A 17,637-nucleotide genomic window follows, 5' to 3' on the forward strand; every position below is an offset into this window, starting at 1 on the left:
AAATTTCAAAACGTTAATAATTCACTACATTGAGTTAGATAGCACCACATCTGCATCATGAAAAAACCAAACATCAATTTCATTCTTCATAGTTTCCTCTGTGGAAATGCTTTGGTAACTTTTACTATTAATCTTTCAAAAAAAAACAGTACTGGCTTTTTTTTTTTTTTTAACCATCTGATGCTCCAGCTGCTATTACATTTAAATTAGGTGTACACCAAAGTTTATATTTTCAACCAGCTCAGACTAAACATTGTCATCTGAGAGTTCTGAATTGTTAGCTCATCCTCATTTGTTCAGTAACCTTGCTAGGAAGATGAGGATTTGACACTTAGTAAGAAGGCCTAGTTAATTTTCTGCATTTCTTATAAGCTCTGTAGAGATCTCCTTCTAGTTATTTTGCTTCAATCATTAAGTTTCCCGAAAGACTTTAAAGTATGATATTATGGAAAATTTTAACTCTTCTTCTTCTTCTTCTTCTTCCATGAATATATATAGAGAACAGAGAATAAAGTTCTTGAAAAATTAGACATGGTCAATAAAATGTGGATTATTATAAATCTCTTGGGATATATTTAGATTTGCAAAGGCCTTTCATAGATTGCCACATGGGAAGCTTGTAGTTTAACTGGAGTAAATGGAATTGGATAGTAGATTAGGGTACTGGATTAGAAATCGGCTGTCTAATAAGTATTAGGAAGTTATATATGGGGAAGAAATATCCCACAAGTGGAAGGCCACTAGTTTTGTGCTCCAAGAGTCTCTTTTTGGGGGCTGTTACTGCTCAGCTTGTATGTTATGATACTGGGAAAGGTTTGATTGGTGACTTGCTCTTGTTTGCAGATGATGTAAAGTTATGAGAAGTAGAGCATATGTTGTGATTTTGCAAAAGGGCTTGAATAGATTGGGTGAAGGGGAAATTGGGTTACCAGTTCAATGTTGCAAAGTATACAATTTGTGGGATAACTTTTGGAGGTGATGATGAATAAGGACATAAAATTTCAACGACACATTTCTAAAATTGTGAGGACAGATAAAATTTTGTGAGGATAACACAAGAAATTATGCAGTGATGCAGAGGCAACTGATGTGTACAAGTGAGGATGTTATGGATCCATTGGCTGGATCTATAACATCCTCATTGGATCCTTTCTATAAGACTTTGATCAGGCTACATATGGATTACAATGTACAGATTTGGTCACCTGGTTTTTCAAAAAGGTGGAGAAATACTGGAAAGAGTGCAGAGATGTTGACAAAAGTAGTTTCTGGTCTCTAGAATGTTGAGTGTGTGAAGAAAGATTGAGGAAATGTAATTTATAGAGTCTGACAGATAAGAGGAGGAGGGGAATATGACTGAGACCATAAGTTGGTTAAGGGGTTATTACCAGATTAATGTGGGTGGGGTTCTCCCCCCCTATCTTTCTCTCATTCTATGGGGAGGGGAAGACAGGTGGAGAACAAATTAAGGAAGATATAAGTAGGATGATGAGGAGTAGGTTTTTTTGTATGGAGAGTGGTGGTTGGTTGGAATGATGTGTGGTGAGTACAGACAGTAAATGCATTTATTGTACACCGTGATAAGCTACACTGGTTTCCATAAATTAAGCAAGAAACAGATGTCATACTGCTTTTCACCAAAAATCTGGTGAAAAGAGTATTATATGAGATGTGCATAAATTATAAATAAATAATTTTTCAGTAACAAATGGGTACTTGAAGATAATGGTAAAAACAAGAGGTCAAAATGAGATTGCCAAAATGTCTAAGTGGTCACAACTCACAACAATGTTTCATACTATTTATAATGGTGTTTAGGAGTTCAGTTGGTAATAACAACCATTGCTTCTGCAAAGTTCTAATTCCTTTAGTGTTTTGGATGGTGGTTGAGAGCAGCAATATGTCTACCTAGAACATTCCAGACATGCTTATTAGTATTAAGGTTAGGAGATTTGGCTGACCAGTTCATAAATATGATCGTCTCTTCTTGAAATGAGATTTGTTCGATGAGGACGAGCATAAACATCTTGTAGGGTAAATGTCTTCCCTATCACACCCACATACAGATGAACATAGGAGTCCAGGACTTCATCTCTTGCAGCATTCATGGTTCTGCCAAGAAGTTCATACAGGTTGGTGCATCCACCCAACAAGATGCCTTCCATAACCACACTATCTCCACCATAAGTGTCCCTTTCATGGATATTAGAGGGATGATAATGTGTCCCTGGTTCTTTCAAAATCAGAACATGGCCGATATCGCTTTAGAGTAAATTCGTCTGTAAACAGTGCTAACCACTATTGGTCCAGGCTCCAGTTGATGTGGAGCCTGGCCCTCTGAAATTGAAATTAAAATTTATTAAGATTGAACACTGAAGAAGTGGTAAAATGATTATTATTATTATTAACATTTGACCTCCATGGAGTCAGACTCATCGTGGAAGGTGCACATTATCACCTTCCAACCATTTGGAAGGTGATAATTTCCAACAAAGCTCATCCAACCATTTCTTAAACTGATTCAATGTGTCTACATTCACAGTACACTCAGGCAACACACACACATTTCATGCACCACCCACTCTCCATGCAAAGATCCTTTCCTCACTCCACTGCTCACACACCCAAGAGGATTGGCTTCTTGTTCTATTTCCCCCATCTTCCATTCTATAAAAAATTTCTTCCATGTCAATCTGATAACAACCTTGACTAACTCATATTAGTTTCATGGAGGGAGGAATTGGAAGGCCGGGATATCACCAGTGCGTGGGAAATTGTGAAAGAATATTTGTTATCAGCAATGGTAAGTTGTATACCACGAGTGAAGAAGAGCACGCAATTTGGAGTAAAGTGGATGACAAACAATATTAAACAGGAATTGCATGAAGAGTGACTAGTGTGGTAAGGAAAGCGAAAATGGAATATGAGAGGAGATTGGCCCTAAGATCCAAAGAAAATCCTAGGGAATTTTTTAGCTATGTGGCCAGTAGGAGGAGAAATGACTGTGGAAGAATGATATTGTGGGATAAAAATGGGAATAGAGTGACTGATGCAGAGGACATAGTGGAATTGTTCAATGAACACTTTATTGGAGTATTTCATCCTAGAGGAGTCAGTTTTAATGCTAGAGGGATAGGACTGGTTCGAGGTCTGGAGGTACAGGAGGAGAGTGTGTTTCAGATACTGAGTACTCTGGATGTCAGTAAAGCTTTGGGACTGGATGGTATTACACCACGAGTTTTGATAGAATGTGCTAGGGAATTGACAGTGCCTTTAACGTGGCTTTTCAATGAAAGTCTGGCTTTGGCAAAGGTGCCCAGGGAATGGAAGGAAGGTAAGATAGTGCCATTGCATAAGGGTGGTAACAGACTGGAAGTGTCTAATTATAGGCCAGTCTGTGTGTCATCAGTAGTTGTTAAGATCTTGGAGAAAGTAGTGAGGGACCGTATACAGCATTGGGCAGATGAGGGTAATGTTATCTGTGAGAATCAACATGGATTTGTGAAAGGACGCTCTTGTTTTAGCAATATGCTAGCCTTTTATAATAAAGTTACAAGAACATTAGATGAGGGAAAGGCATATACTGCAATTTTCTTAGACTTGGCGAAGGCATTTGACAGGGTGCCACATGATAAGCTGATATTTCAGTTGCAGCACATGGGTCTGGATGTCAGATTGGTCAACTGGATTCAGGATTGGCTGTCTGATAGGTATCAGAGAGTTGTGTATGGTGGAGCAGTTTCCAGGAGGCAGAGGGTTACAAGTGGGGTCCCACAGGGCTCAGTATTAGGACCTATATTGTTTAACCTTTATATCAATGACATAGCCAGTGGATTGCAAGGGGATATTCAGTTGTTTGCAGATGATGCGAAGCTGGGAAGGATTATTAGTAATAGTGCAGATGTGGTAGCCCTGCAAGAGGATTTAAATAAGCTAGATAGATGGGCAAATGAATGGGGATGTCAGTTTAATGCAGTAAAATGTAAGGTCTTGAGGTTTGGGAAACATCGATGGGATGCTGCATACTCTATGGGAGGAGTTATACTTGAGGAATTAGAGGAGACAAGAGATCTGGGGTTGATGATTGATAGAAACCTGAAGTTTAGGGGACATATTGCAAAGGTGGTGAAGGTAACACAGAGGATTGCTGCTATTATGAGAAGGACACTGACCTGCAGAGATAAGAGGGTTATCATTCCGTTGTATAAGTCTCTGATCAGACCACACTTGGACTATTGTTCTCAGATTTGGTCCCCAGGATTTGAAGGGGATAAATTAACTGTGGAAAGGATACAAAGACGGATGACAAAGATGGTTTCAGGACTGTACAAGGATAGTTATGAGGATCGGCTGAGAGAATGTGGACTGCAGAGTTTGGTGGATAGAAGAAGGAGAGGTGATATGATTGAGACTTTTAAATTGTTCAGAGGTGGTTACAGGGTTGACACTGGGGAGTTCTTTTGCTTGGTTGATCAGCGGGAAGGAGTGATGACAAGCGGCCATCCCTGGAAGTTACGAAAGGAAACTGTGAGCAAGAGGGTAAGGAGTGGTTTCTTTGTGTGGAGGGTGGTTGAGCCGTGGAATGCATTGCCTGATGGAGTGGTGGGAGCGAGAACGGTCAGTGAGTTTAAAGAGTGGTATGATAGACTTTGTGTTTCTCAGGGGGGGACCTCCCTCGATGAATCTTTTGACTCCTTGGAGGCCTGAATAATAATAATAATATGTCTTAATCATATTCCCCCCCACCTCTTCCTATTCACAAGGCTTTGCAATTGAAGAAGATTCACAAAGGTACTCAGTCATCTTTGGAATGTGGAGTATCAAGACAGATTGAAAGAATTTTCTCTGGACCCTTTGCAACATATCCTCGTCCCCATGAAAATCTAGTGATCAAATCTGGGCAAAATAATCTACGATGTACGAGACCTTATACAATGGAATCATAACCTCTTTATTTCCACATGTCTGGGTCCTCCGCACCATTGTCATTATCTGATATAACGACTTCACAACTTGTGCAATGTGCTCCCCTGAATTTCAGATTCTTGTCCACTACCACTCCCAGATCTTTCATCTTCTCCTCGATGTCCTTTAAAGTTTCCCCACCAAGTGTGTACTTTGCATCCCGTTATTACTTACCAAATTTCAAAACCTTACACTTTGCAACATTGAACTGCAGTTCTACTTACCTGCCCATTCATATGATCTGTTCAAATCCTCCTGTAAGGCCATAACATCTGCTTGATTCTGCATTGCCCTCCCCAACTTTGCATCATCTGCAAACCACTGTGCATCACCAGTTAACCCATCCCAATATCATACATATACAAATCGAACAACGTTTGCCCCAATACAGACCTTTGCAGCACACCACAAGTGTGCCAAAGCAGGACACTGCACCTCCATATACAACTTTCTGATAACTATATGACAACCCTTCACTGATCAAACTTACGCTTTGCAACATTGATACATTTGCATGGGGGTGTCGGTTTAATGCAGCAAAATGTAAGGTCTTGAGGTTTGGGACACATCGATGGGGATGCTGCATACTCTATTGGAGGAGCCATACCCGAGGAAGTAGGGGAGACAAGAGATCTTGTGGTTGATGATTGATAGGAACTTGAAATTTAGGGGACATTATTGCAAAAGTGGTGAAGGTAACACAGAGGATTGCTGCAATAATGAGAAGGACACTGACCAGCGGACATAAAAGAGTTATCATTCCATTCTATAAGACTCTGATCAGACCACACTTAGACTATTGTTCACAGATTTGATCCCCAGGATTTGAATGGGATAAACTAACTGTGGAAATGGTACAAAGGAGGATAACAAAGATGGTTTCAGGACTGTGCAATGTTAGTTATGAGGATTGACTGAGGGAATGTGGACTGCAGAGTTTGGTGGATAGAAGGAGAAGTGGTTACAGGGTTGACACCGGGGAGTTCTTTTGCTTGGTTGAACAGCGTGAAGGAGCGATGACAAGGGCTATTCCCTGGAAGTTACGAAAGGAAACTGTGAGCAAGAGAGTGATGAATGGTTTCTTTGCATGGAGGGTGGTTGAACCATGGAATGCATTGCCTGATAGAGTGGTGAGAGCAAGAACGGTCAATGAGTTTAAGGAGTGGTATGATAGACGTTGTGTTTTCTAAGAGGGACCTCCCACGATCAGTCTTGATAGACTTTGTGTTCCTAGGAAGGACCTCCCACGATGAGTTTTTTTGACTCCATGGAGGCCTGAATAATAATAATAATAATAATTTATTTAACAACTTTGTCATGTGGCCACCCACCAAAAGCGTTTACAAAATCTAAACATGATCTCCCTTTAACAAACACATGCTGACAATCACAGAGATTGCTGCTGTTATCGACTCGTTTCTGCATCCTAGTTCTAACCAATCTCTCTAGTACCTTAACCATAACTGCAGATATATTATGGTTAATCACCTTCATGCAGTGGAACAAGTTTAAAATTTTTCTGCTCTGTTTGAACCTGTGCTGTTGTAAGCCTTTTATTAAGCAGACATGCTAATGTTACTGCCAATTCCCTGGGACATTTCCTTAAGATATGTGGTAATAAGTAATCAAATCCTATTGCCTTATTGACATCAAGCTTATTTATTTCCTCTTATACTTCCTGCTTGCCCACAATTAAGCTACTCTGTTCCCATGTCCTCTACACTTGAGTTTTTCACGATTTCATCCTAATAGGATGAAATGCCTTTATAAATTGTTCACTGAATATCTCAATAATGTCTTCTGCAGCAGTTAGCGTTTTACCATCTTACTGTTATCATTTTTCTTTCTACTTGCCAGATATATGAAAAACTCTCTAGGGTTTTTCTTGACCCCATTTGCTAATTTCTGTTCATACTGTAGTTTTGCTGTTCTTACTAACTGAGTCACCTTCCTGGCCTTCTCTTTATACTCCTTTTTCAATTGATTTCTACTATTATTCATGTTGTGCTGCCTCCAAAGTATCCTCTTCTTCCAAATTTTATGCTTAATCCCTTCATTTATCCATTTAACACCTACTTTATTTAGTCTTTTGACCTTCGGAATACATTTGCAGATCAATGTTATTATATATCTTTTGGTCAGTTTCCATGCAGCATTTATCTCCGTTCCACTTAATATCTCATTCCGTGCTATAGCTCCAAGCTTTCTTCTAAGCTTTTCATAATCATCAGGCTTGTAATTCCACATATATTCTTTCCTCACAGAAGTCTTCATATGGCGTCACAATCCAGTTGATCACTTCATGTTCACTCTCACCAACTGGAGGGAAGTGTGGAACCTCACTCACAATCACATCTTCTGATGAAATGATGAGATCTAAAACTCTCAATCTTTGTGTGCTTTTCTTTACATACTGCCTAAGATATTGTCTCTCAAGAACTCAAGCAATTCATTTTCCTTATTCCTAAATAAGGCCGGCCTGGCTGGCCGAGTGGTTAGCGTATCCACTCTCCAGCCAAAAGGCTACAGGTTCAAATCCTGCCGTGGGCATGGATGTTTGTGATTGTCTCTGAAAATAATAGTGGTGGTGGTGGTGGTGTAGATGATGCAGTTCTTGCCACTTTTGCAGTATGCCCACTGAATTTCAACTTCTTGTCCACTATATCATTCCATTCCACTCTCTCCCTCTACAGCACATTTCCATGAACAGAATACACAACTTTATTAATGTCTTCATTAATGGAACTTTATTAATGTCTAGATCATCATTCTTCTCAACATTGAAGCATTTTACAGATTGTTTAAATTTGCCACTTTTGCAGTTATGCCCACTGAATTTCAACTTCTTGTCCACCATCATTCCACTCCCCCATCTCTCCATCTTCTACAGCACATTTCATTAACAGAATACACAACTTTTTTGTAATGTAATAATGCTATGTCATTCAATTTAATTTTTTTTTTTTTGTTTCAAATCACTTAATCCAGCACTTGACTCAGTGCTGTAAGTAGGATTAACATTCTTTTTTCTAGCTTCACCTTATGATTATGCTGATACACTGATGGTGACTAGTTAGGGTCTGGTAGAAATATTTGATAAAATTTATCAATTATTCTTGTGCAAACATGTGTCTAATGAACCTTATTATGCCACAAGTGCTATTAAAAACTTGTAGAATAGAATACACAGCCGTCTTCTTCTTCTATTTTTTTTTATCTCACAGTTTTGAACCTTAAGCTTAGATATATTAAACATTTGTTCCATTCCATTCTGCTCTCACCTAATTCAAATCCTTCAAAAAACCACTTATACCAGTACCATTCCTAATACTTTTTTCCATCTCTATGTCATCTGCAAACAACAATCTTCAGTTTATTTATTTATTTTTGTTGTTGTTGTTAAGATAATATTAAAATGCAGAATGTCACTTCTCAGTCTCCTTATACTAGTACAGATTTCATTAGTATTTCTTGATTATGTGACTATCTATTATAAATTCTTCAGAAACAATCCATCAGTTTCAAGAATTTGAGAGAAAAGCAAAATTAATTTCTGTTGTGTATAAATATGACCAAAGAATAAGCATCTTGATGAAATTAATAAAACTGATCAGAGAAATGGGTTTCTTTAACTGATAAAGAAGTATAATAAATAAAGTATTAATTAATAAATAGAGCAGGGTTTCTCAAACTTTTTCTATGACGGAACACTTCACAAATCCTGAAATTTTCACAGAACATCTTGGTTATTTTGTAATGTATTAATTAATAAATAATTGGTAATTTAGCAGATTTTTATTATTAACTAATAATTGATAATTTATTATTAATTAATTAATTAACCATCAATTAAAGTTGAATTTAATTGCTGTTTTTTGATTAATTTAATTGATTTAATTAAAGCATCAATTTTCACCACTTTTCATCATTTTCATCATTAAATTAATTTGTGCTGATTTTCATTGACATATCCTATTCTGATCATCAGATATATTTATAATATTATTATAAGTACTTATGAGTGAATGCAGACTTTTTTTCCTGTGTGCTGGTAGTTTTCCCCTCCTTTTGTACATCCTGAGGTGGATGACTCACTATCTGTTCCATCACAAACACCTTCAATAAGAGATTTCTTAACACCAAAATTAAACAAAGCGCCTTGTCTCTTATTCATATTAGAATTTAAATCTATATTCCTATTACTTTTAAAAAAATCATGGCATTCCGGTTTTAGAACAAGCACTTACATACCGCAATACGAATTTGCGAAGAAAGTATTCAGTATTACTAGATCTGAGAACCAGATATAGACTACCTTGATCTTAAATTTTAGTGGAAAAATTTTCTTTATATTTCCTTGCTGATTGGTCACTGACATTTGCAACACAGATATTATTTCGTTCAGTTTTGAGAACACGCCGCCCATTGTAATCGGCTTGCAGGCAATTTTTATGATCAGTCATAAACGGCGGTATTCTCTTTCCCGATTGTTGAAAGATTTCGATGTGTGAAAATTAACGATAATTCATGAATATTTCCATGTTTAAAAATATGCCGCTTGGTCACTGGCATTTGCTACACAGATGTCATTTCCTTCAGTTTTGAAAACAGAGGATATGCCACCATTGTTATAATCTGCTTGCAGGCAATTTTTCTGACCTGTCATAAAGCACTATTGTTCCCAAATGTTGAAAGGTTTTGATGTGTGAAAATTAACGATGCACAGATATTATTAGGTGTTCTGGGTCTGAGCTTTTCGACATATTCACGAATATTATTCTCCTCAGAATATTTCTACTATAAAAGGAGAAGTTGCCGCTAGAGGGATTCGTAGTGTGTAGTGTTCGTTGAGAGCTCCTGATAAGATAAGTGTTATTTTAAGTTATCATTGACAGACTTACTTGAATATTACGTAGTTTTGTTTGCTTTGTGTATCTTAGTGTGTCTGTTTGTGCGTTTTTGGTGTTTCAGTTATTAATTTGATAAAGTACGATAGAAGTGAGTATGGCTCCCGTAAAAAGGAAAATGGCGGCTAGTAATAATGGTTCGCCATCTTTATTCAATAACTGTAATATAAAGGAGATTATTCAGTGTACTTCTGTGAAATGTATGCTTTGTGGAGTGCGGTTGGTGTATGGTTAGATGATAATAAAGGAGCGAATGTGTGTAGAAAATGTAAGGATAATTCCTCATTTTCCTTAAAAGTGTATTTCAGGTTGTGAGTGTGATATTTTTGTCAAACTTCAGAATGAAGAAAATAGCGATATGACAAGAAGTGGCGAGGTTGTACCAGAGAACTGTGAGGGTTTGAATGTAGAAAGTGTGAAATGATGGTATTAATACAGAGCAAATTAATGGTTTAACAGAAAATAAAAAAGATGAGATAGATGCTATGAGTGAGATCGCGTTGTTCACTGGAGTGATACAAAGAGCAAAGCGGCAGCTAGAGCGTATGAACAAAAGTCTACTGAGTGCACCAGGCAATAATAAAAAGTACGATAGGAAAAATAAGAGTATAAGTGTGAACTTAAACAAAATGAAGGACAGAGTGCTGTATGGAGATTCGTTAGTACAAGGTGTGTTAGTAGAGGATTTGACAAAATCGTACCAACCTGGTGCGACCATCAAGGACGTAACTGAGTCTATTAGAGAGCAAAAGGAAAGGGTGAAAGAAATTATTGTTGTGATAGGTATGAATGATTTGAAATGAGATAAAATGGAAATGATAGAGGACCTGAATGAATTTTTTGAGGTAGCAAAAGAAAAGAGTGAGAGTGTTAGGATGATTAGTCTTTTGCCATGGTATGACAGTGAAGTGTTTAAAAGGAGTGCCATAATTGCAAATGACTTTATGCGTGGGTTATGTATGACGAGTGGTGTGGAATTTGTGGACGTGTGGAGTGAGTTTGATGGGCGAAAGGATCTATATAAGATGGATGGCTTGCATTTGAATGGATTCGGTGTAAGGAGACTTGAAAAAGTATTGTTCAATGAAGTGGATGTGCAGAATCAGAGAAACCAGATTTATTAGGGGGGGGGGAGTAGATATGCAGACCTTAGGGAGGCAGTTGAGTGTATGAATGAGTAAAATATACCCCAGCGAATAAGGACAACAAATCAGAATGGGATAGTTAGTATAAGGGATCATGGTAGGGATGGAGCTAATGGGGATCTGAAATTCATGTACACTAATGCTAGGAGTATTAGAAGGAAGAATTTTTGGCCATGATTGGCACTTCCAGACCACAGGTTATTGGCATTAGTGAATCATGGCTGACTGTAGATGATATAGCTAGTGGGGTTGAATGTGATGGGTATAGTGTGTTCAGGAATGACAGGGAGAATAAAATAGGGGAGGAGTATTGTTGATGATAGCTGATGAGCTGCAGCCAAGGAGAATAGAAGTTGAATTGCAGGATAGAGAAAAGAGCATATTTGAGGCCATTTGGTGTGAGATTGTGGCTAGCAGAACAAAATATACAATTGGATGCAGCATCCAATTGTATATTTTGAATTTAAATAGAAGTAATGAGTTTAAGGAGGGTAATTATTATGGGAGATTTCAACTATGGTCGCATTGATTGGAGTGAGGGGAGGACACACACAGGAGGAAGGAATTGGATTTTATGTGGTTATTAAGGGATAACTATCTGCGACAGCATGTAATGGAAAATACTAGGGGTCTAAATTTGGATTTGGGGATTTGGCTGTGACAAATATGATCACGTTGCCACCAATTGGTGAGAATGATCATAGAGTCTTGACTTGGGAGGTGGCTAAAGGTGTGGAATTTGCAATTAAGACAGGGTATGTGTGGAATTATCGGGCTGGTAAGTATGACAAGCTTAGGAGTTTGATTAGTTCAGTACCATGGCATGTAAAACTGCAAGGGCTGGATGTTGATAGTGCATGGGAGGCAGTTAAGAAGTGTTTGCATGAAGCAATGGCTGACTGTATACCTAGAGTCCGAATAATAAATCAAGTAGGGGTTAAATGGATGAATAACACCATTAAGCTTGAGTTGCAAAAAAAAGAAACAAATATGGGGAGAATTCAAGGAGAAAGGTGACCGGCAGGCACATGAATGGTATAAAGCACAGCCCAGAAGGGTAACGAGCGTGGTAAGAAAAGCAGAAAAGGATTACAAAAGAACATTGGCCATGCAGGCTAAAGAGAATCCTAAACAGTTTTTTGATGTTGCAAGTAAAAGAAAAAATGTATATGGCAGAATGATTTTATAGAATGCCAATGGTAGGGAGGTAACTGATTCAGTTGATATAGTTGAGTTACTGAGTGAACACTTTGCAAGAATATATCATCCAGGTGGTGACAATGCAGAAACGAATGAACCAATAGATTATATGGGAATTGTGGTGAATGAAGTGGAGGTGAGTAGTCTATTGCATAACCTCAATGTCAATATATATGTTGGATTGGTTGGATGGTACACCAGCTCGTGTCGTACATGAAGCGGCAAAGGAATTGTCAGTACCCTTGACCATTTTGTTTAATTTGTGTCTCGGATCTTGGTTAGTCCTGAGGGAGTGGAAAGAGGGTAAAAAAGTTTTCCTTTTGAAAACTTTTTTTCAAACTTTTTCAAGACCTTGGAGAAATTAGTCAAGAAAAGCATACACGATTGGATAGATGAAAATGGGATATTGTATGGGGGATGACATGGGTTTGTGAAGGGTAGATCATGCCTCAGTAACTTGCTCAAGTTTTATAATACAGTGACGGCTGAACTGGATAAGGGTAATGGGTTTACAGTGATTCTACTGGACCTTGCAAAGGCCTTTGACAGGATACCACATGGAACTCTAATCAGTAAACTGGAGCAGATGGGGATAGATATAGGGTTGGTGAGATGGATAGGAGGGTGGTTGAGGGAGAGATACCAGAGGGTGGTTTATTCAGGAGTTGAGTCCAAAAGATGGCTTATGAGTAGTGGTGTGCCTCAGGGCTCTGTTCTTGGACCACTGCTTTTCAATTTGTTCATCAATGATATAGGAAAGGATCTGAGAGGAAGTGTTCGCTTGTTTGCTGATGATGCAAAGTTGGATAGAGCAATTGTGAGTGCACAAGATGTCAAAATTTTACAGGATGATTGGGATAGTTTGTAGGACTGGGCTAGGGAAAATGGATGTCAATTAAATGTGGCAAAGTGTAAAGTTATGCATTTTGGGATGAAAAGAATAGCAGCAGTATATCACATTGGTGGAACCGTACTCTAGGAGATTGATGAGGCCAGGGATTTGGGAGTGGTAGTGGATAGGGAATTGAAGTTTAGGGGACATATTGCAAAAGTGGCTAAATCAGCTCATCAAATCACTTGGCTTCTGAAAAATATTTTAACAAGCAGAGACAAACAAGTTATTATTCCTCTGTATCGAGCCTTGATAAGACCCCATCTAGACTACTGTGCCCAGATATGGGAGCCAGGGTTTCTTCTTGATGGGGAGGAGGTGGAGAGGATCCAGAGATGAGTGACCAAGATGATAGCAGGTCTGTGGAATGAACCTTATGAGAACAGATTGAAGATTTGTGGGTTGCAAAAATTGGTCGATAGGCGGAAAAGGGGTGATATGATTGAGACATTCAAATTACTGAAGGGTTTCTATAAGATTAATCCAGAAGATATTTTTGAGAATAGGACTGGTGGTGGGAGGACTAGGGGCCATGCATGGAAGCTGGGCAAGAATGTGGTTAGCAGGGGTGTTAGAGCAAGGTTTTTTACTTGGAGAGTGGTGAATGAGTGGAATAAGCTGCCAGAGTCTGTTGTGGGTGCTACAACCGTGAATGAGTTCAAGGCGACGTATGATAGATACTGTGTGAATGTCGAATAGTTGTTCTTGACATGATGTTAGAGCCGCCCTCAATGAGTCTGTAGACTCCTTAGAGTTGCCTGGAATAATAATAATAATAATAATAATAATAATAAAAATATTTATTCATGAAAAATGCTTAGAAAATTAAAATGACAAATTCTAGAACTTCTTGCGGAACACAGTTTGAGAAACCCTGATATAGAGTATTAATTAATAACAAATTATTATGCATTAATTAATAAATTAATAAATAAACAAACAAAGTATTCAGATAATTATTTAAAAATTAAATGCCATTCTTCTAAATAATTATCTGAAGATGTTATGCACATAATGGATAAATATTGAAAATATTGTCTGCTAAGCATATACATTCTATAGGCAACATTGAATGAAAGAATGATCATTATTTTGTAATATAATTATTTTAATAAGCTATATATTATTAATGAAATTCAGTTGCTTATTTTTTAGGGGAGGAAGTAAAAAATCCTCAAAAAGCAATTCCAATCAGTATTGTGTTATCACTGTCCTGTGTTTTTTTGGCTTATTTTGGAGTTTCTGCAGTTCAGACTTTAATGTGGCCTTATTTTGACCAAGATAAATCAGCACCCCTACCTTATATTTTTGACATGGTAAAATGGCCTGTCGCAAAATGGGTTGTATCAATTGGAGCTTTGGCAGGTTTATCAACTAGGTAAGTGTTTCATTTCACTTTGATTACTGTAGAGAAATACTTTATGCAATGTATCCAAACAGAATGATTTCAGAAAAATAAAGAGAATAAAACATATTGATCAAGAGGGGGAAGGGAAAGCTTAAATACAAATACTTAAATTTTGATTTTTGTACATTTACTAGCAGAAATACATCTCATAAATAAGCTTCCAAACAGTGATTATTGTTTTATTTTTTTCTCGTTAATCTTCAAAATGTTGGTTACCTGTATAGTACAATGGGTAAAAAATATGATAATCTAGAAACTGAGTTATAGAGACAAAACTTTTTTTTCAAGTCACTTGTCTTTTCAAATCACAATATAATTTCTTGTTGAGTATAATCTAATCTGTGCAGTAGTCCAATATTGCCTTTTAAAGAGGAATAGCAACTTCTTTATCCTTGCTTGTCACTGTGTTCCTCAATATCCACGTAATGTGATGAGTATTTTTCCTACTTTTGCAATATGTCCTCTACTCCAACTCCTTATGTACAATCATAATCATCCCGCATTCTTGGCCTCATCAATTTCACACAGACCAGTTTCATTGAAGCAGCATACAGACTGTGATATCTTCAATCCAAAGTGCATAACCATATACTAGGCTACATTAAACTAGCAGCCATTATCCTTTGTTGATTCTGCAACTTCATGGAGGTCATATGTTAATAATAATAGTCATCCTTCAGAATTGCTCCCATCATCTTCATTGACTACCACTCTTCCCAACTTTGCAACATTAGCATTCCCTTTAAATCATTTCCTGTATCATTGATGTATAGTAATGATTCTAGGTGCATCCTGTTAGCTCTGTTGTATTATCACCCACAAAAAAAGACAATCTCCTGGCTCCCTACTTCTCCAATTCTTTAATGCTGATTTTGGTAAATGTCTCTTAAACCATCCCAAACATGCTACACCCAATGTTCAGTGTGTACTTTTGCCAAAAAGAGATCAGGAGAATTTTGTTCAAATTGGATACCAAAATAGTCTCCTGGCTCCAATAGCATTCCTCCAATTGTCATAAAGGTCTGTGCTTCAGAGTTGACTCCCATTCTGTCATCTTTTTACACTCTGTTCTTCCACTGGTATATACCCTGCAGTATGGAAATTAGCTTATATTCAACCTAATCCCTAAAAAGGGAGACAAATCACAAACTGCCATCCAATTTCTCTTACTCCAGTTCTTTCCAAAGTAATGGAAAGAGCTATCAAAATAAGAAAGGTGATAGCCACATGTAACTAGGTAGACAATGTTCCCTCTAAGCTGTGTGCATGTGAACGCGCACATGTTTTACAACTAGTGCACAAAGCAAAAAATATGTGCACACTAGATTTTCAAGATAAAATTAAAATTTATTAATTAAAGAAGTTCCACCTAAACATTAACCTATAAATTCTTTAAAAAATACGGTAACTCAGCAACGTTCAAGCCTATAATCTTGCATTTTTTATTACATTCTTGAAGTTGTGCAAAACTTAGAAATTATTAACAGTAACCCTATTTGAGGCTAGCAATTTGATGCCAAAGTGAAAGGGGTATGGCTTACATGTGTAATTTTTAAGTAGCATATAGAATGGCGCACGGTTTGTTTACATCTCAGGCCTGACTCATGGAAAATTCCCGAACGTGATTGGCTGATCAAATTAGTTCAAGATCATGACGAATTAAAACAATGGTTTCATAATTTTAATAAAAATAATTAAATACTTTTAAAAACTTAAATTAGAGTACAATTAAAAATATTGTAGCGTTTCAAAATTCTCTAATTTTTAAAAGGAATTTTAAAATAGTAAACTAAATAATAACATTCGTGTACACGCATTGAGATACAACCAAGTTAATTAAATCTAGCCTCTAGGCATATCTTTTAGCTCTTGTGTTGCCCTCGCAATGTTTAGTGTTGGTTCAGCTTTTGCCTTGCCATGTTATTCAGTGAATAGTGTACATTTGTAAATTTATAAAAACAATAAAAAACATTCTTCAAATAACAAAATTGCAAAAAACTGATGCACCATGTCAAATTCAAAGGAAGCAAAAGGTGTGAAGCGAAAACGAACTGCTAGCTGCTTTAAAAGTGAATGGCTTGATGAAATAGTGAAAACTGCTACGCCAAAAGCTCATGAGTTGATAAACATTCAGCTGCATTAAATATTTATGTATGACGCTACAATTGGTGGTGCTACAATTTGTATTTATTGTCATGATGCAAAGGTTGCTGGGATTTTGCTAATGGGAAGAAGTTTGATGTCACTTGTCTCTGTCACAAATGATTGTATTTGCTCTTCAAAATGAGCAGTTTTGTGATTTGGCAAAGTTGATTGATATTGGAGGAACTTTCCTTGCATCTAGTGCAGACTGTGAGCAAGGTTTTTAGTCTAATGAATCAAATAAAAAACTAACTTAGAAACCGTTTAGGAGAATGTCATTTGGATATGCTAATGAGAGGGAAAAGTTACCAATTATGTGGAAATTCAATTAATTTAGATATTGTGTATAAAGAGTGGGTGAATGCCAAAGACAGAAGAGAGAAAAAATAGAGAGATAGAACTAAACAAGATGAGAATTAGTAATAGACTTATTATGAATGTTTAACAAGGTGAGAATTAGTAATGGGAATATTTTATTATGTATGTTTAGAGTTATTTGCAAAGTTAGAAAATTTAATTAAAGGCAATCAGTCACTAGTGTTATCTTTTTTTTTTTTACTTTATTTCTTACTTCTAATCAGATCAATATTAAATACATATAAAATATTTATGTTAGCTCTGTGATTGATGTCACACAACTTACTTGGTGATGGTAATAATACACATACTTAGAATCCTATCTAGTACATAATAAATTTAGTTTAATCCTTTATCCAAAGGTCGAAACTAGACTGGGTAGTGGCCCTTCCCTTAATGCATAACATTAGACATATCCGCAAGGAGATGTGTTTTGCATTATAGGAGATACTGAGATAGGAGTGTTGGTATCTTGCTCCACCTTTGCAACGAGTTGCCCTGGTGTTGTACCACCTTAATCCAGTCCTGAAGATACTTTCAGGTGCAAACTTTGTTTGCTCACACTTGGATAAAGGATTAAACTAAATTTATTATACTCTAACCAAGTGAAAAATAAACTTT

At 37.0% G+C, this 17,637-nt stretch overlaps 1 protein-coding gene across 5 annotated transcripts in view; it reads left to right on the plus strand.

Annotated features, from left to right (window-relative positions):
- LOC150109337 (cationic amino acid transporter 2-like) overlaps positions 1–17,637 on the plus strand; it is a 364,125-nt gene that overhangs the window by 188,911 nt on the left and 157,577 nt on the right. For all 5 annotated transcript variants that reach the window (XM_090412716.1, XM_090412725.1, XM_090412693.1 and 2 more), the window contains exon 8: positions 14,265–14,487. In XM_090412716.1, the coding sequence (XP_090268842.1) occupies positions 14,265–14,487 (223 nt within the window). The remainder of the gene's footprint in view (positions 1–14,264; positions 14,488–17,637) is intronic.

This window comes from Typopeltis vanoorti, chromosome 2, assembly GCF_054136105.1.
Source record: "Typopeltis vanoorti isolate ZY-2024b chromosome 2, IOZ_Tvanoo_1.0, whole genome shotgun sequence".
Lineage (NCBI taxonomy): Eukaryota > Metazoa > Arthropoda > Arachnida > Uropygi > Thelyphonidae > Typopeltis > Typopeltis vanoorti.